The 20,192-nt window shown below is 41.1% G+C and overlaps 1 protein-coding gene across 10 annotated transcripts in view; it reads right to left on the bottom strand.

Annotated features, from left to right (window-relative positions):
• The window catches only part of RBFOX1 (RNA binding fox-1 homolog 1), a 1,151,472-nt gene that overhangs the window by 357,368 nt on the left and 773,912 nt on the right, over positions 1 to 20,192 (bottom strand). For 9 of the 10 annotated variants that reach the window (XM_040078692.2, XM_040078693.2, XM_058422645.1 and 6 more), the window contains one exon: positions 7,220 to 7,261. The exons of the other annotated variant lie outside the window; for it this stretch is intronic. In XM_040078692.2, the coding sequence (XP_039934626.1) occupies positions 7,220 to 7,261 (42 nt within the window). The remainder of the gene's footprint in view (positions 1 to 7,219; positions 7,262 to 20,192) is intronic. 10 annotated transcript variants of the gene reach the window in all.

Raw genomic sequence — 20,192 nt, 5'->3', positions numbered from 1 at the left:
CCAGACACCACGCTACAAACAGGAAAACACCAGCTCCGGATTGGTTTGGTTTCTCCATCAGTTCGTGCCCCAGGACCTGCTGATGCCGGTGTTTCCTTGGGCACGCTGGACCTGCTCAGCTTCATGGGGTTCTCCTGCCTCCACCTCTCCAGCCTGTCCAGGCCCACACAGGGAAGTGTGAAACTCTGGATAATGCACTTTTTTCCTAAATAATTTTTTTTGCTGCAAGCCTTTGTGAAGAGAAGAAAAAAGAGTCGACTAAAGGTGTTTTTAAAATTCTCTACTTCACTTGTCTTCCAACACCAGGTATAGCTCCTCCTTGAACTCAAAACTTCAAGATGGCACAAAACTACTGTCAGCTTGATGAAACACAGATTTTGTTTGTTTGGTGTAGCTTCTTTTTATTCCTCTGTCCTGCTTCCTGGGCACTACATGGAGTTTTGGGGGGATTTTATACCAAGAAAGCCATTCCTGTTGAATACAAAGAGGTTGCTTTTGGGATGAGTTGGGATTCTGCTGCACAACAGAACAGAGCACACTTACATTTCACTTATTCTTACTATCAATAATGTCGAGACTAAGAACAAATACAGATTTCTAAAATCCTGGCCTATCCAAAGCCAAGATTTCACTCTTTATCCAACAGTGTGGTGTATGTGCACCTCAACCAAAAATCAGTCAGACAGGATCCTTAACTGCATTTATATATATATGTATAATACAAATAAATATTTGTATGTATATATTTGCATATTAATATTGATTCACATGTTTCTGAGGGGGTTTTAAAGGTGAATTAATTTTTCCTTGTAATTTTGGTGCCTTGAAAAAAATTGGCAGCTACTTAAAAAAGTGTAATGAAATATTTTTGTGGAGTAATACACCTGAGCAGTTTAAACAAGTAAAGTTTAGGAAAAAAAACCACAAACAACCCTGCCTCCAAACTGCACTGTAAACTAGATAATGTTTCCTGCTTGAATTAGGTGTGACACTAAAGAGACCATGATCTTTGCTAGTCAAATTGCCTCAGCAACAGCAGAGGTTGAAATAATAAGTCAGGATAGTATAAACACTGCTAAAGCTGTGCACTCAAAGGTCTGGTTTCCAGATGATCAAAGAGAAACTACAAAAGCTGTGTGAAAAAAAGAGCTCCCTCTCAACAAACACCAGCTAAGCAAGAAAACCTTTCTTCTTTTCTAGGGCAGCCTCCCTGCTCACAGCGAGTGCTCTGCAGCAGGAGCTGTGTGCAGTCACTGCAGAAAGCCTGAACCCAAAGTCACTGTTCTGAGTGCAGAAGCTGTTCCCAAACCCAGAGTGGATCCGGGACTGGGCATCGCTCACGTTTGTGCAGCAGGAGGAAGAGAGCACCGGGATCTTGAATTTATGTTGGGTACCGTCTCAGCAGCCCTTAAACTGTCCAAATATATTTCCTTTCATCCCTTCACAAATGTACCACTTCCTGAACCTTCAGTACCCTTAGGGAAGTATTTCCCTGTCCCTGATTGTCTGTGGACAGACTGAGTTTAAACACACACCGAGGAGCTGCTGAGTTCATACAAAGCGCTGCAGCCCCAAACAGAATCTGTCACCCTAACCGGGCAGGTACTTAGTGCAAACACTGCTGCAGCCTCACCAAAAACTCCTGAAATCCTTCAGCTCCAGCAATTCTGAAGCACCACACAGAGAAAATGCTTGACTGTGCAAAAATCAAAGTTGAATTCAAAAGAAAGTGGTGCTTGACCAGCAGAAGAGCCTCTGCCCACTGTTCTCAGAGAGAGATGCCAAAACAACATCAGGACAGGAATGGAAAGTTTTCTGAAGAGCATTCCATCAAGAGCGGAGTCAGGACAAACCTTAAAGGCCCCTTAACTACTGAAAGAATCCAAAGAAACCTGAACTGAGTGGCCCCACTATTGAACAAAGTGCTGCAAACCCTTTTCTCTCTTGATCCATGGGCCCTGTTAACAGCTTTGGAAGAGAACAGAATCCTTGTGGTCAGAGGCCACGGCACTTGAAACAGAACCTCGACAGTTTTCATTGCTTTGCTATTGTTTTTAGCTGCAATAATATTAAGCAACAGATTGGAGGCCAGCATTATGAGTTACTATTCTTGGGAAGGCTCCTAAAATTCAGCAGAACCTCCAAGCAAGAGTGCAATTGAAATTTCCAATTTTCTAGTTGCCTTATTTTTGGCACATGTTGATTTCAAGCCAAGTTAAAATTTAAATGAAATCACATCCCTACAATTAACCCTTCTCCCCAGCCTTTTTTAGATCTTATTTCCAAGATTTTTTTTCTTTTTTTTCCTGAGCTGTGATGTGCATTACTCTTTATGGAACCAGAGCTGGTAAGACAGTGGGTGAGAACACTCCAATTTCATTCCATGTCAATGTGTGATCCAAATCAGGAACCAAAAATGCATCTTATTGCTCTCAGCTCCCTGTACCTCCTCACTGCACCACCAGAGAGGATGGCACACACAGCTCCCTGCGAGAATAACTGCAGGATCACTTAAAGCCACTTGTCTGGCACATCAAATGCAGCACACAGAATTCCTAAGGAAAGGATGAGGAGTTGGATTGATCCAACTTCAGTAGTTATCTCCCCTTTGAACCCTTCTTCCTTTGAGGGACACATAACACTTGTTAGTTCCGATCACTCTTCCAGGCAAAACACACACATGCCGTTTACAAATGCAGACCGAGGGGCTTTCAGAGGAAAGGCCAAAAGTGACATTTTTATTAGTGGCCAGAACCAGCTGCCCTGTTTTGCAGCAATGCCATGAGTTACACGTTGCTCTCTGGTAACAAGACATCACTAGCTCACAGAACAAGCTCACAGCCCTTTCTTTGCCTCCTGAGCAGTGTGGGAAGAGGTGGATGGACAGCAGAGGCTCTTGGCCAACCACCATGTATGCTCTGCCCTGCTATCACCCTGTGTCATTTGAGAAAACCCTCGAGAATAATATCTACTTAACAAATCACTTCCACTCAGATTCTCTTCTCTCCAGTTGTTTGTTTTTGCTCAGCTCAAACCGATTATCAAGTGAGTGTCTAACACTGAATCACAACACAACTCCCCAGTGCATCAGAGGAATGCTGGACACAAAAATGTCAATGGGTTATTCTTAATTATTGGAGAAAGCTAATGCCACAACAATGAGCTTCAAAAAGTTTCTCTAAAGAAGTTTCCAAGACCCGCATCAATACAGCCGAGAACATTATGTACCTGATAAATTAATGCACTGAATAAGCCACAAATAAAGCTAAATACTGCAGGATCAGTGTTGCTTAAAAATTATGCTGGGCATCAATGCATCTGCTTTTGTTTTCTCTCTGCCTAGCAGAACTTTGATACATTTTTTGCTGCATGTTGCACTTTATTCCATTTACCATGTAAGAGACAAGACAAATAGAACAATATCGAATGCAAAACTTCTTTCTGTCTCCTTGAAAATTAGAGGACTATAAAAGCATAAAAGTTGGTGCTAAATACAAGATGATAGGAAGAGCCTGCCCTGCCCGTAATTCAGACCAGAGCAGGAACTCTGGCTGCATATAATGCATCTTGATAATAAGCACATGTGAACGAAGCTGTTAATTAGAGCAACAACTGGGTCACTTGAAATTTCAGATCAAGGAAGCTAATCACACCATTTACCATTAGACCTCATTGGTATTCACAGGAACATTTACAAAGGCTCCCAACATCAGAGTTTAAAATTGCTCTCTGCCCACCTTGGAGAGCTCATCTGGTGTTGCAGCATCAGGACCAAAAGCTTTCACTTCTATAGCACAGTTCATGCCAGTGCAGACAGAGGAGTTCGTTTTAAACAGTTATACTGAATTAATCATGCAAAATAATCAATTATGACTGGAAGGCTGGGTAAAGCTCGGTAAGCTTTAAGTTAGCCTGTACCTTTAAGTCATGTCCTTAGGCTATGATAAAGGAGTATCGTCCCAGGTTCAGTGGGAACAGCAGACAGACTTCTGAGCTGTCACTGCCCTTATTTATAGCTTTATGTACTCCAAATTATCTCTGCTTAGGGCTCATCTCCCCATTTCCTTCACAGCTTTAAATAACCTGGACCACACATGTTTCAAAGTCTGTTTTCCAGACTGAAATAAAAGCAGAAAAGTGCTTTTAAACCATTTTGAGCAAGCTGTGAGTTCTGTGTGTTTGCAGGTCATTTCTAGTGCATCAGAATGCCAACCACACACAGGCAGTCGTGAGCAGCAAGGGGCAGCAGGAGAGAGCCAGAGAGGAGGTGACTGTCCAAAAAGAGATTTATGAAGCAGGACTGGATAACACGAAACACAATGAAGGGAGGTCAAGAGCATCATTATTTTCTTTTTAAAAGAAATACTGATGAAGCACAGTGTGTGGAGGGAGGTGGGGAGAGCAATACTGATGAGTCAATTTGCCTTTAAAAACACCAGGGCTTTTTTTAAGTATAACTTGGTTTAAGTGACACCAGATTAGAAAGCAAAGGACATGAAGAAACATGAAAATAATTATTATTCAAGGCAGCATGTTGTCATGAAAATCACTGCCAAAAGAAAGGAAAACTTGAAAAATGGCACTGATGCTTTAAAAAAAAAAAAAAAAAAAAAGAAATTCACCAAAGTTAAGTTATGTTTCTAAATAGAATTTTTTAAAAAGCCCACAAAACAAAAAAACTAAACAAAAAAACCCAAAACAGCCTCGCTAGAAATAAAACTCCCATCGTTTTTTGTATAATTTTTCATTTAAATAATTCAGGTAAAGACATTAATGTCTACCTGCGGTTTGTACCAGGCTGGCAGGACAAATAAGTCATGCATTGTGGTAGATGGGAATTTCAAATATAGAGTAGCAAAGGGTTTAAATACACAGGCTTCTTTAATCATTAGGATTATCATTCATTGCAAATATAATGTATAACGGCCAGAGGCTCTAATATGAATGAGTTTCATTACTCAAAATGCTTTATTCCAGAACAGTGACATGCTGCTTTGCATTTAGAATTTACATGGCAGTGAAACAGGTATGAAGTGAGAAATGTCTGAAAAAAATATTTCAGTCAGACTTGGATATTTCTTTTTACAGCTACAAAATGACTACTTATTTATTCACACTATAATATGTTTTAACAAGCCTTTCTTTTGAGACTTTTTATGACTCAGACTAAGGAATTACTAGGGAATCAAAAGAGGAGAGTGACACATTTTCATCTTAGACTTAGCAAGGAACTGGGAGATATACCTTTTTTTAATTGTATTATTAGATGATCTAACAATCATCTGGCTTACTTGGTTTAACAAACAACAGGATGTTGGCATCTGGTTGTTTTAATCCTGTTTCCTAGTTCTAGTCCAATTCTTTCAGCTGGAATGAAGCACCATTTCTATGAAGAGACTGCCTCACATCCAAGTACTCATGGCAGGTCACAAACCCCAAAAGAAAATGCTGCAGGCCTGCAAAACCTGATTCAGCCAATGAAACATCTCTTTAACAGCACTGCTCAGTTAGGGAGCTAACCAAAAAGTGGCAGAATGATAAGGGGACGCCCTCAGAGCGTTCAAAGTGCAACATGTCCACACAGTACATTTAAATTTCAGTGTGACCTTTTGTCACAGCAGATAAGCTCTGAAAGCCACAGGAGATCTCTGGGACAGGAGCAGAATTTACACCAGAAACCGTGTTTAGTGCAACAGGAACATCACAGGGGTTGTGGAAGATGATGTACCTAAATGTAGTGGGTTGCAGACGTGGTTTTGTCTTTAGGTGTCAAGCTTTGCTTGTGTCATACTAAGCACTGAGCTCATTTTTAGACATAAATGTGTAATACTGGAATAGAAAGAGACATGAAAGTTTCACTGCAGCACATCTTATCCCCTGCTTTGAAAAAGCACACAGATTTACTTGAAGAAAGAGCTGGTGGCCTCCTCATGTTTGTATTTAAAACCAATGTTTTCCTTCATTCAAGGGAGAAAATAAAAACAGCAAAAAGAAATTAAAACTTTCTTTGTTCTCAAGGCATTGCTACCTCTTGCAAAGCTTGTCCTTCAGGTACTGTTGCAATATTTTAGCTTTGACAGCTGCTCTGTTGAGACATGACTACTGATAAAACAAAGCTTTGTCACTCCAGCTCCAGCACAATGCAATGCAGTCACATGTCAGCAAGAAAAGAATTGAGGACAATATGTGATGCATTGTTCTTGCATAACTTGTTTACCAAAAATCCCATTACAAGCGTGGTGAAGACCAGCTGAAGCATCTTGATATGTTGATGGAGTTAATCTAAAGAATGGCTGGATGGACAAGAACACTGCAGAATGTACTTTAAGACAAGTATATTCTTTCTATTTCCAAGTCACGCAGGCACTGCTGATGCTTAGTAAACAGCAAACAAACAGAAAGCTTCTTTTTCTATTTCCAACAATGTTTCTGTTTGTATAGAAACTTACCCTTCCTTCAGACCTGCCTTTCCCTCTCTACTTGCATGTGGGATTTCAAGGAAACACTCATCATGTGCTATCAATAAATATAGGTCTATTAAGCAACATTCAGATGACCAAAAAACTTTTGCTTGGTTGGGTTTTTGTGGTTTTGGTTTTTTCCTCCTAGTTAATGAAGGCTCTTATACTTCCCCAAACAAATACTAGAATCAATCAAGAAATATTGCAATGGAAAAGCATCTTCTGAGATCTGCAGCATTTAAAGGGAGCAGAGACTAAAAGCTGTTTAACACAGGAAAAGGGGAAAACGAGCGGTCAGCAGCCTGGGCTCAGGAGCTCCATCTCCTCACAGACTGCACACCACCAACAGACACCCTGAAATAACCAGCTCTCGCAGCCCTGCCCCTGAGTCCTCTCTGAAAGCACACAGACTGTAAGAATCCACAGGGGAAAGTTTTCTTGGTGGAAACAATCTCAGGGTGGAGCAAGGCTGGGGAGCAGCGTGACCTCTGGCACTGCTGAAGCTGCACGTGGAGCTCACTGAGTGTCAGGGCTCCCATGAAGGGGCATTTACTGCCAAAGCTCACCACATTACAGGAAAAAAGAAAAACAAACCTGCATCTAGCTCCTTTATACGGAAAGATGTACAATATTTACCAACAAGCACAAATGACCTAAATATGTTCCTCTTAATTTAAGTAATCCATCTGTCAGTAGCTCAGACTAGATTCTGCCTATGTTTTAAAGAAACAGAACATTTTGCATAGCGTTGCACTTACCCTTAGCTGTTCTCTTTCACAACTCATCTGTTGTTTTGAACCCTACAAGGGGAAAAAAAGAAAAAAAAGAGCCAAAATAACTTTGAAAGCATAACATTCTTCCCACAACAAAGCTGCTGTTTACCTATTTTACACATATAAATATTGGAAATGCAGCCATTTATCTAAACACAGTATTGTCCTGTGCATCCACGCAGAATCGTTACCGAGAAAAAAATATTTTTTCCACTTATATTTTCAATTTACAAAGGTCAAAATGAAATTAACACCAGAACCCACACCAAAACTGAAGTAGAAAAGAATCTTGTTTATATTTTAAACACTTCATTGGCAGCCCAGTTCAGGAAGAAGCTTTCCTCCTTTTGTGCCCTATCACAAGCCTGTTGTAGTTGTGAATATCCCACTGCTTCAATACCGTGATATATTCACCGCACAGCTCAGGAATAAAGGTACAGAAGCTTCAAATAAGTGATAAAACACTTTCCTATGAACCCAGTTCTAATCTTGTGTAAAGTCACTCTGAAGATTATTTGATTCCACAACATTTTATTATTTTTTTTTTCCCCATAGTGCTGTTAGTGCTCTGCCAGATTTACAAGAAACTGTTCAGCGTGTGAGAGCTGCTGAGCAGGACCTCCCTCCCTCCCTGTGACAGCAGACACAGGCCAGGAGCAGCACAGCTTGGGACATCCCAACTCTGCCAAAAGGAAGATGCTGCTGCAGGAGGAGCTGTGGGAATGGGAACAGCCCTGAAACACCCAGCTCCCAGCCCCAAAACACCCTGCACGGAACACCCAGCTCCCAGCCCCAAAACACCCTGCATGGAACACCCAGCTCCCAGCCCCAAAACACCCTGCACGGATCACCCAGCTCCCAGCCCCAAAACACCCTGCACGGATCACCCAGCTCCCAGCACCCTGCATGGAACACCCAGCTCCCAGCCCCGAAACACCCTGCATGGAACACCCAGCTCCCAGCCCCAAAACACCCTGCATGGAACACCCAGCTCCCAGCCCCAAAACACCCTGCATGGATCACCCAGCTCCCAGCCCCAAAACACCCTGCACGGATCACCCAGCTCCCAGCACCCTGCATGGAACACCCAGCTCCCAGCCCCGAAACACCCTGCATGGAACACCCAGCTCCCAGCCCCAAAACACCCTGCATGGAACACCCAGCTCCCAGCCCCGAAACACCCTGCATGGAACACCCAGCTCCCAGCCCCGAAACACCCTGCATGGAACACCCAGCTCCCAGCCCCAAAACACCCTGCACGGATCACCCAGCTCCCAGCCCCAAAACACCCTGCACGGATCACCCAGCTCCCAGCCCCAAAACACCCTGCATGGAACACCCAGCTCCCAGCCCCAAAACACCCTGCACGGTTCACCCAGCTCCCAGCCCCAAAACACCCTGCATGGATCACCCAGCTCCCTGGTGTCTAACTCAGCCACGCCTCTGGAACCAAACTTTCAAAGCTCTGCTCAGGAAGGCACTCGGGTGTTGATTTGCCTGCGTGGAGAGAGGGGTTTTGCGTCTGGTTGGATTTTGTTTAGTTTTTTTAAAAATAAATTTAGAATAATTTTAGGATCATTAGGGAGCATAATTAGCCTTGAAAGTGTCATCGCTGTCAGTTCTGTCATTGGCGTAGGTGGCAAACAATCCATAAAACATGAAATCAGATGCAATGTTTCTGAGGTTATCTTCAAAGGTTCAGAACACTGTTATCACTACTTTGTGCTTACAAACAGTTAAAACACCAACCAATACCCATTTGTATACGATATTTTTACTCTGTAGTGATAATGAAAATGGCAACTTCTCAGTCAAAGTTAGGTTACTACAAACAAAATAAAACTGCCTGGTTTTCATCACAGGAGGAGTCCTAAAAAGTACATCAGAGGCTTAACCTTCTACTTGTACAGCAGAAGTTTTACAACAGACTCCCCGTATGAAAATACAAACCTAACAGAAATAAATGCTCTTTGAAGTTCCTAGCAGGGAATAAAAAGTAAAGGAATTCAGCACAGGTCTAATTACAATTCCCCTAAGCAAATTAAGTACAGCTGAAGTGACTGTCACTTGCAGACTAACGATTCCACTTTTCAAAGTTCATGACTTTACACCATTTATGAGTCACTTTAAGGTTATATCAGTCTGCATTGTAAGTGTGCTTGCGTAAGTCTCAAGAGTTAATTTCAGATCTGAATTCCACATGAACCTTGATTACAAAGAAATAGAATGGAATATTTCAGTCAGAAGGGACCTACAGTGATCATCTAGTCAAAGTCAGAAGCGCGTTTGGGTTGTTTTGTTCAGGGTCTTTTTTTACTGTGTAGGTTTTCTATGTTAGGGATTTTAACCTCTGGTTGGTGGGATGGAGGGGGAGGTTTGGAATGCAAGAAAGGTGACCTTTCTAAGGTAATAAGAAAAAAGTGTATCAAATACTCAGAGCGGAGCAAAGGTTATGGTTACTGACTTTTTAAGCAGATAGTTAATTTTGTATTTTAGTTGGTAGCTACTTGCTACTGTAATTTGAAACATAAAACCCCTAACATCTCAGACACCAGAAAAATTGTATTTAAGATGGGAAAGAAGTGTTTTTGAACAGTAGGAGAATACAATAGAGAGGCAAGAAACGAGTAGAGTGAATAAGAAGATGACCACATCTTAACATCCAACTGCTCCTCGATATCCGGCAGCACAACCAACAGAAGAAAACCATCAATTTACTTTAAAACAGCTTTCATATGAATGTGAGAACACTATTTTAAATTATTTTTTGATTCAACAACCTGCATGACACTCAGCTTACTCTGAAAGAAAAAAAAAACAACAGGGGCAACGTGCAGGACCCACCAATGGTGGCAACTCCCTTGGTTCAAAGTTCAGTAAATGATTGATTCCAAATTGTGTTTTAGCTACAACAAAATCCATTTCAGAGCTGGCTTCCCTCAGAGTGAACATCCACCTACACGGCTCCCTCACCACCCTTCATCCTAGGAGCTTTCCAGAAAAACAACAGCAAAGCTTAGTGACAAGGCATTATTAGAATGAGATTAGAAGGAAAAAAAAAATAAACAAACCAAACTTACCTGAATGGAAAAAAAAAAAAAAAATAAAAAAATCACAGTTTAAACACAGATGCCATCTGCCTGTCTGGCCCTCTATTTGTCAGTTCCAGTTTATTAAAACACATCTGGGAAAGTCTCATTTGAACATGAGCAGCTCTCTGAGCATTTCACCAGTGCCAAATTTGCTCGCTCATTTTGTCTTTTTTGCTATCTGGGCCAGTTTAAGAGAAACATCCTGGCAGTACTGAGCACTTAAGGGAAAACATAAATAATGCATTAACAATATGTAAACCTGCACAGATAAATGAGAAAAACTGAAAGCCATAACATATTTAATTAATGATCAAGAAAGCCTAGAAGCAAACCTTGTGCACATCCTGCAATTTTAAATATGTTGCTTCTCAATCCTAAATTTACTTTGTTATGGCTCTGGATTGAACCATATGCAATTAACTATTTACTTATTATAGTGTAGGACCGGTCAGTATGTAGAGTGCCATTGTGTCAGGCTCTCACATACTATGATTTTAGTGGAAGAATGCCTAAAAGATTAATTCCCTTTAAAGGATTTTATCAAGGAGAAATTTTGAAAGAAGTACAGGCTCCTTTATAGTACAGCAGTTGTAGAAGACACTTGTGCTGTCAGGGTCCATAATTTTAAACCAAAAAAGACCCTTTGGAAATTCTGTGCAACCTGCTGGTGTCACTCCTCAGTGAGTTCAGGACTACAATGGGGAAGCCTGTTTTGTTTTCTTTAAGTAACAGTAACAGGTGGGAGCCTGAATATCTGCTAAATATATTTATCAGTTATCCACTCTTCATAAGGACACACAAGCCCTGGATCTGAGGAAACTAGAACCCAAACAGAAAATGGGGCCCATCTCTGCATGAATGGGCAGATTGAGAGAGCAACAGCATCACTGCAGGTGTTAAGGAACACCAACAGTCCAGGGCAAGGCTTTTTGCTGTCAAGTTTCTTAAGTATCATTTTAAAGAAAGGGCTTAGGTGATGGGGAAAAGAGAACAATAGGAGGGTAATAAGATTATTTACAGCAAATGTCTGCTTAAATGTAAAAGAACATTTCTGTTGCAGTACAAGATTCCCAAGTATTGGTTTTACATTTTCAAATTTAAAACGTTTTCAGGATTGAGGTTATTTGTAAAGGAGCACAGTCCCAGTGGCTAAAAAAATAATAGGGGAACATCTAATGTCTTTTATCTTCTAGATATTTTTCAGTAACTTGAACACATGGAGTAAATTAAAGGCCCCTGATGTGGCTTTCTTCTGACACCCCAAAAAGGACAGAGCAAATATGATAATAGAATTCCAATAACAAGCCTGTTTCTATTATTAGCGTCAGTACCTACAGACAAACTGTGGAGCTTGAGAGCCAGGTGAGAAAGGCTTGGCACCGAGCAGAGTCACAGTGCCTTGACCAGAACCCACCTCCCAACTGATGACTGCTCATCACCTGACAGAAATTACCTTTCTCCTCAATTAGACATAGATTAAACAGCTGAAATCAAACCATGGATCACCCTCTCACAGTTGCAGCAGTTGTGTTTCACCAGACACTTTGAGACAGTCCATACAATTCCATACTATCTGCAAAATCCATCTGCCAGTGCTTTCTCTCATTAGACACTCATCTGACTGGAAAAGTCTTCCATCAAAAATTAAATGCTTGGGTTTTTTCCTTGCCACGTTTCACAGAAAGGCTACACTAGGACACACACCATGCACTGCTGTATTTCATTTGGAAACAGTCACTTCCCTGCATCTTTTTATTACTTATTAGTGTTCATTATCTCATTGCCTCACAGAATTCAAAAGAAATAATTCTCCAAGTTATTTAATATGTGGAAAGAGTGTGGGCTTGTATATAAATGTATAAATAATATTGTGTATTAATCTAAAACTGCCTCTCAGTACTACATGTGAAACCCCAAAACACAAGTGAAGAAACAACATCCATCCCAAGAGCTCACAGTGCCACAAAGTAGAGCCCAAGGTGCTCAAACACAGAGGACTCATTAAAAATACCAGTAATTGCATAAATATACAGGACGAAGTGAACTGGAAATGGGGATTTCAGAGCCTTTGGTAGTCACTTACAGCAAGCAACATCTAGAAGCTTTCAAACATAACATCAGTAATCCTTCCTCAAGGAATAAGTGGGATCGTCCTTTTCCACTACAAGTTGCCTAAATTTCCATGGACGTGTCTCCTGAAAGCCCCCAGATGTTGAGGACAGTCCAACGAGGTGATGATGCGCTGACAGCCCACAGACTGCGTGTTCCATTGTGTCTCTAACACAAAGGGGTACAGAACCTGCATGTCTATGCATATGCAAATCCTTTCCAGAACAGAGAGCTTCGGATTTCTCTCGGCTAGGTATGTGCGTTTGCATGCGCAGAATTTTAATTTCCTGGGGTTTTATTACCACCATCAGTTATTGTGCTCCTGCAGGGGCTGGAGGGACTGATTTATTCTCCAACGCCCTTGGCTGGGTATTGTATATCGACTGGTGCTGCTGTCATAAATATATTTGGGTGAAGAACTGTCTCCAATTCCGTGGGTAATACTGAGCAGAGTTAAGGTTTCAAGTGTCACATACAAGTTGGTTTATTTCTGCTGGAAGAAACAGGCAATTATTATGGCCCATTGAGCTCAGATTAAGCATTTCCATCAAAAAAAAGAAGAAAAAGAGCCTAGTGCTACAATCCTTGTAAAGCTGTAAATGCAAATGGGGACCATCTCATCATCCATAAAAAATAATCTATCGTTTATAGGCTTTTCTCGCTCTCTTTTTCTTTTTGCCCTCAAATTAGCAACAAATTCCAAACAGGATCATTTTATTGAGACAAGGAAAAGTAGAAAACCTCCAAAAATAAAAGAGAAACACTTTTAAAGATTTTTACATTAAACTAGTTTGTAGGCAATTATTTCCTTTTGAAAAATGGCTCCTTTAACCAACTGAGAAGCCTTAAAGTTCAATTTCCACCTTTTCTTAGCTGCAGGACAACATATATTTCTTCATCAAGATTTTCTATATTGCATGAACATCACATTTACCTAAAACAGGTTTGGGTTGGTTTTTTTGGGTTTTTGTTATTGTTGTTTTGTGGTGTTGTTGTTGTTGTTTGGTTTTTTGGGTTTTTTTGTTTGGTTTGGTTTTTTTTTCCTTTGTTTTTTAACAGCCTTAGTTGTATGCCCAAAGTATGCTGCAGACCACAGAGACAGATAGGTTACCAAATTTGCCTCTGGCTCCCTGGGAGTATTCAAGGAAACTTGAGGTGCTGCAGCACAGCCTGGAAGTTCTTCCTTTTCCAACACCCCTGTGGGTGAAATCGCTGCAGGATGGCAGAAGAGCAGCCAGCACTGCAGCTTTCCCCGTGCTCATATCCTGTGGCACAATTAGTTCCCTGGTTTTCAAACACAGTTTGGGAGCTGTGGGTGTTTGCCATGACCTTGTGAAAAAGGGCGGTGCAGACCAGGAGAGTACTGGGTTCACTTGGAGTTAACTCTGTGGATGACCAACCCACGGACATTAAGGCTCTGGAAACTACCTTACACGGGACTTAAATATAAGTTAGGAAAATGGTCTTGAAGAAAATATCTTTTACAAGTACCATTCCAGGGAAATACTTGTGTGGGAAAGCCTCCAGATGAAATTCTGGATGTACGCTCTGCATGGAGCAATCCCATGAGAAACTTGATCTATGGTCAGTATTCAAATATAAACTCCTTTTATACATAAAGAACTGGCCATAGTGCATTTAACTTTCCTGCACAGCACTGAAAATACTATACAGAATAATCTGAAGGCAAAGGCAATGCACTACAAAGAATAAATGGGCACTGTGAAAAACATAATTAGAAATACTGTGATGTTAAAGCAGCAAGCAGTATAGAATTAAAGTATAGAATTCTGCATAGAATTAAAACAGTATAGAATTAAATTATCTTACAATGTAAACAGGCCAAACCAAGCCTGGAATATTACAGGTATTATCCTATTCACTGCAGCACAAACAATTCTTGTTTCATAAACATATCATTATTACAAGAATTTACTCTTGTAAAATCTTGCACCTTTGGGGAAAAGGGTTTTAAGTTTCTTTCCTTAAAGAATCTATGCAGAAATAAAAATAAATTGCAGGTAACGGTACGAATATCAATTAAGTGATAAAGTCTGAAGCTAATGCAACTATAGAATGAAGAAATTGGAGATGTTAATTAGTATCTGAGTATCAGGTACTGCTGAATTCTGAGGGTCTGTATTGCCCAATCAAGGCAATACATCTGATATGTTAATAGGTTTTCTGAAGTAAAGATCATGGACAGAGATGACAACTAAAAACTACAGGCCAAGAATATATGGTAAAATTAAGACAGTTTTTACTTAAACTCTACTTTACATTGAATTTTCCTAGAAAATTACTACCAGCCTATTAAGGTGGCAGTTATTCCAGGTGCAGGTAACAACTCAGAAAGACCCTTCAAGGCAGAGGAGAGAACAGCAGCCTGACAATGAGGATATCACTGGAGACAGGCATGGATTTCCAGACAATTACCAAAGCCAGTTATGTTACAAATTGCTCCTACAGACACGGCCTGCCTGCTATCAGCAAACATCTGCAAGCCTACTTGCTGTGCTTGTGTGCTGATAAAAAAAAGAGTCAAGTTCTTTCAGTCACTGATGCTTGACAAATTACAAAAACCCCACAACACAGCTTTTATCTGGCAGATCCACATTATTGGCTGGAGAGGTCATTACAGAAGGAACTGGTCTGAGAAACCAGATATTGCCAGGTCAGCAAAAGCCAATGAACTGACAGATATCCACACTTTCATTCGTCCCCTTCCTCAGAGTTGCTCTTTTCCAATTAAAACACTAATCTGCAGTATCATAAAGTGAAAGGCTGTATGTGTGCATGGGTATATTTAAATAATGAAAATTGTTTATTTTATATGATGTGATCCAACGCATGCTAAATGGTCATTCTGCAGTATTAACCTCAGATCAATCATCAGCAATTTGATCTGCCAAACTTATTTTATTCATCTGCAGATAAAAAAGGGATAACCTTAGAATGTTTAATATTAACAATTATTCACATTCTAGGATTGTTTTTAAACTGATAGATAATTAATAGCATCCTACTATGGTGTAATTCAGTTGGTTAATCAAGCTATTGATTTTCCCCCCCCTTTGTTTTGTTTTTGGTTTGGGTTTTGTTTCTTTATAAATACAGATATGTACTTTATATATATATTCTTGTCAGTAAAATTTGAATGCAAAAAAGAGGTGAGGACCATAAAGTGCATTAAAATGACTGTCTCTTCTCATCTATCACTCTACCTAAAATTTGAAATTTTGGTGGATAACTTCATTACTTATGAAACATATACATGCTGCTATCTTTAGCTCTTGGGAGAGAAATTCAGGGGTGTGAATGCAAGATGAAAGTTGGTCATTAGTATCCACACATATTGTCAGTAGGACAATAGGGGTAATTCAAGGCACTAATGACATTTAGATACATTTCTGTTTTTCACTGGAAGTACAGTGCTAGGTCCTGTGCTTGCACACACAAATCAAAACACAAGCATTGTGCCCTTTGCCACTCATCAGGCAAAGGGTTCTTCTGCTATGAGTCTTTTGAGAGAATCAGAGGTTTCCTTTGCTGCACTAATTTATCAAGTTGTGGACCCTGCAGGTGAGGTTCTTTCCCTAAAGCAAAGCAAAGACATGTAGGAATAACGCTTTTGTGAAGTTCAGAGAGAGAACTTCACACCCTGTGTGTGATGCTCAGTAAATACACCCAAAGCCAGCAGTGTGTTTGCTTTGGTTTTTAATCAATTAGTCCCAGAGGATAAATCATGTCTGCCCCCCTGCACTGGGCTGTTCTTCCCCTCACAGCACGAGCCCGTCCTGGCTCTGCAGCAGGGTTCTCTCCCCCTCTCCATCACACAACTCCTCTGGCCATTTCTGTGCGTGCAAGAAGCTTGAATCAGCAGAAAAGCAGGCAGAAATGTAATGAGCTCCAGGACCAAGCCTGCCATAAGGAGCTTTTTACATGGTTTTTTACAACTTGGCTAATGTTCCTCAGTGGAACTGTAGGTTGTACAAGCAGGCAGAATGTTTGGCTCTCAGAGCCACAAACCAATCACTTTGGAAAGCTGTTGATACCCACTCGTACCCCACATAAAAAAAATCCTGTTTTGGTTCTGAATTGTACTGTAAATCTTACTTCCCAGAGGCAGTACTTTGCCCTTGCTTACAGCAACAGAACTGCAGAGGAATCCTACTGAAATAAGTAGCTTAGACTTTGTGATTTAAAGAAGAGTAAAAGTCTTCTGGCAGTCATCTGAAGAATAAATCCTGTTCCTTGCATCTACAAAATTGCTCAGAGATTCACTGTGTCTCAGAGTATTCTAGAGATGTGGCAAGACAGTGTAAATGCTTCTGGTGCTTACACCCAAGAATCATTATGTAACAACTTCAAAGAGTTTTCCAGGTTCATGATGCCAGTAAGAAATCACAGATGTAATTTTGGACTAGATGACCTTTAAAGATCCTCTACAACCCAACATATTCCATGACTCTAAATGAGCAATACATGCAAAACCACTAAAGCACTGATGTCCTAAAAATTTAGCTTTTTATATTATTCAAATCCTATACTACATTAATGCATAACTCTGAACTCCATATAAAGTGCAGTTGACTGCCTTCACATTTTGGTTGGACAAAACTATTCCTCTGGGCCTGAGATCCAAGGACACACCACAGGCTCAGGTCCCCAAAAGTATAAACAAAAGTGAGTTGTGGGGAGCAAATGGGGGGTAAATTACTTCATTACCTGAAGCTGTAATTGGAGGATTAACCCCTCATATGTAAATGGACCAGAAGTTGTAACTATATTAAAAACTCGTGTCCATTGTCCATCTTGGGTGTAGCCTCTGGGAGGCTTTGACTGCCCAAGGTTTTTCTATTGAAGACCTTTAATAAATACCTGCTTTTACTCTCCCAATCTTGTCTAGCCTCAGTTCCAGGTAGCTACTCCAAGGCCCCAATCAGCCATGCAGGGTGAGCAGTCCCAGCCAGGGACGGAGCTGCTCTCACGCAGAGCTGCTCCCAGGGCTGGGTGCGAGCACAGCTGAGCGCTGTCCCTCACTCTGTCCCTCACCACAACTGCACAGGTGTGATTTACACCTTCCTCACTGAGAGCCTCACACAGAGCTCAAGTAACTCTGCATGCCCTTGCTCAACTCAAGAACTACACCTTGAAGGGATTGTTTCTGAGGAGTCCGAATTCTGTTCCTTCCTGGGGAGATGTACCTCTCAGACCTCGGCAGTATTTACCTCATTCCCCGTCTGCCCACGGCTACCAAGTGAAAAAGCTCGTGACAAAGCAAAAGTTTCTTGGAGTCTGCAGCACTGGCACCCTGAGAGGAAACTGTTTTATTCTGCACAATAGCCACAGCCAATAACTGCACAGGGGAGGAAGGGCAGAGTACCTTAATCTCCTCTCCTAAACAGCTTAACTAACTATAGAAGATGCAGTGCCTCGCATTCAATAACTACTCAGTGCTTTGACTTGTTCCAGGAACGCATTACAGAGACTGTCAATAAACTTTAATTAGCAATATATTTTTAGTGGCACTTCTACAGCTTACTGCAATGAAACGTTTCTCCCAAGAATTTCTAAAGCTTTCCTAAAAGAAAACCTTGACACTTAATAATGAAAGACATTTGGAGATTGTCATATAACAGCATCCATTAGGGCACTGCATTCTTCTCACTCAGAAGTGGTAAGGTTACCCTGAACATGTAAGTGTCCTTTGCTTTTCTGTTAAGAAAATGAGCAGTCATTGGCAAAAATCAGGTGCAGCTGACAAAGTTAAACACTTCCTTTCACCTTTTAACGAGACCATGGCAATGGCCTTACTGTCCTAAAAATTGCAAAGGAGAGGGAAACATTTAAAACTTGGTGTATGTGCATGCACAGCCAGGCTCATTCTGCAAACGAAATGTCACGTTCTTCAATGACCTCCAGGATAACAAGCTTGAAACTGTAGCTTCAAAACTGCATTGTGTCTGTGCCTTTTGAAATAATTGTGATGGCACGTTGCATGCCATCCTCGTGCATGAAAGTGCTGCTCCCAACACCTCTGCAAAACTTTGTGGTGAGCTATGAACGAGGTGAGGTAAACTGCGACCTGAAAGCCTTGAGAAGGCAGAGAGAAATCTTGTACTGTCTAAACATGAAAGATCTAAATATCACCTATTTTTGCAATAAATATAGCCTCTTTTCTTCACACAGCTATACATATCTTCACTTTTCTGCCACACCTTGGCCCAGATTGAAAGTCACCCAGGACAAAGAATTCCATCTACACGTCTTCTCACGTTTATCTACAGCTCTACATACAACAGAGGTGGAGAGAGGGAGAGAGAAGCGTCTCTCCTACCTGTGGCTGTGTGTTTCCATTACAGGAGAACCAAACCAAACCATTATTAATGACTCATTCCAACATCACATAACAATACACATCATGGATATACTAACAGCATTCAGAAGGAACATTTCACCTTCATTTGCATGCAGGTAACCCTCCCAGTGTGGTGGCCCAGCCTGTGTGTTCAATACCCACAGCTATAGCCTCAAGCAAGGTGTCATGTACTCTCTGCTTTTCATTCCAATGTTTGGAACGATCCTGGGCTGCTTTTACACCTGAACTTCTAGAACTTCCTATACTAAACTTTGCAATGAGTTCACAATCTTCAAGCCTCATAAGGTTAGAGAAAAGGAACTTGCTGTGATTATATACACGTCATGATTTGATATTCCAGTGGCTTTTGAAAACCTAGCCAAATCCTTTGCCCAAACCAAGCCTGTGCTTTCAGAAGCTGGGAAACCAAGCAGCACAAAGAAAATAACAGGTTGAGAAATGCAACCAGAGAGACACAAGGGCACATGTACAAAATTACATCTCTACCGTGCTGTGTTCCAACATTTGCCCTGTGAATTTCTAAGGACACCATTGCAAAAATGAATGAGTGAGACTGGTTGAGGTTTGTTTCTAAATTCATTGCTTAGGTTACCAGAGTAAACTTTAATTAGGGCAACAAAGAACAGAGTGAGGCAGGCTTTCCCCAGCTCATACCTGAATCCTGTTGTGAAATACCAGCCATTCAAAACACACAGACTTTTCTCTCCATCCACTGACATACGGAAAATAACCAAATGCTATCAACACCACATTTGGGTTGGAATAAACGTGCAATACTACAAAATGTATTTTGACCTGTGTATTATTCATTTTTTTGTATTTCTCCTCCCAGAAATGCTGCATTAACATACATGGAGAAGCAAGGTGAAGCCAAGGCCCTGAGGCGAGTCCCACACCTGCAGGAGTATGCACATTACCTGGGAGAGGCTGGGTCAAGCTGCTCAAACAAACCCACACCTGTTCAGCCAGCTTGCTGTGACCCCAAACAACTCCTCTCACTCAAACAGGAACAAAGTACCAGCAGAAATCATTTGGAGCTCCCCAAAGCTCTGATGCAGGTGGCCCTTGGGGACAATGTGACCAGGAGAATTGCAAAGAGTAGGACCAGTGCTGTGATGCTCTGTGTGGTTACTCTGATCACAATCTGGTCCAGTGGACCCAAAATCCAAACAAACTTGTTATTTTTAAGCTATGGAGCCTTCAGGTGTGCCACATTTTTGAGCCTGGGATTGGTTTATGAGACAAAACGATTTTTAGTGCTATGATGCAGAAGCCATTCTAGTCTGCTAACTACCTGAAACACCGAGATCAATTTTGAGAGTAAAACATCAATTACCTCACTTACCGAGACAGGATAAGCAGCAATTAAAAGGGT

The sequence above is a fragment of the Hirundo rustica genome, chromosome 15 (genome assembly GCF_015227805.2).
Source record: "Hirundo rustica isolate bHirRus1 chromosome 15, bHirRus1.pri.v3, whole genome shotgun sequence".
Taxonomy (NCBI): Eukaryota; Metazoa; Chordata; class Aves; order Passeriformes; family Hirundinidae; genus Hirundo; species Hirundo rustica.
This window is presented reverse-complemented; position numbering and strand designations above follow the sequence as displayed.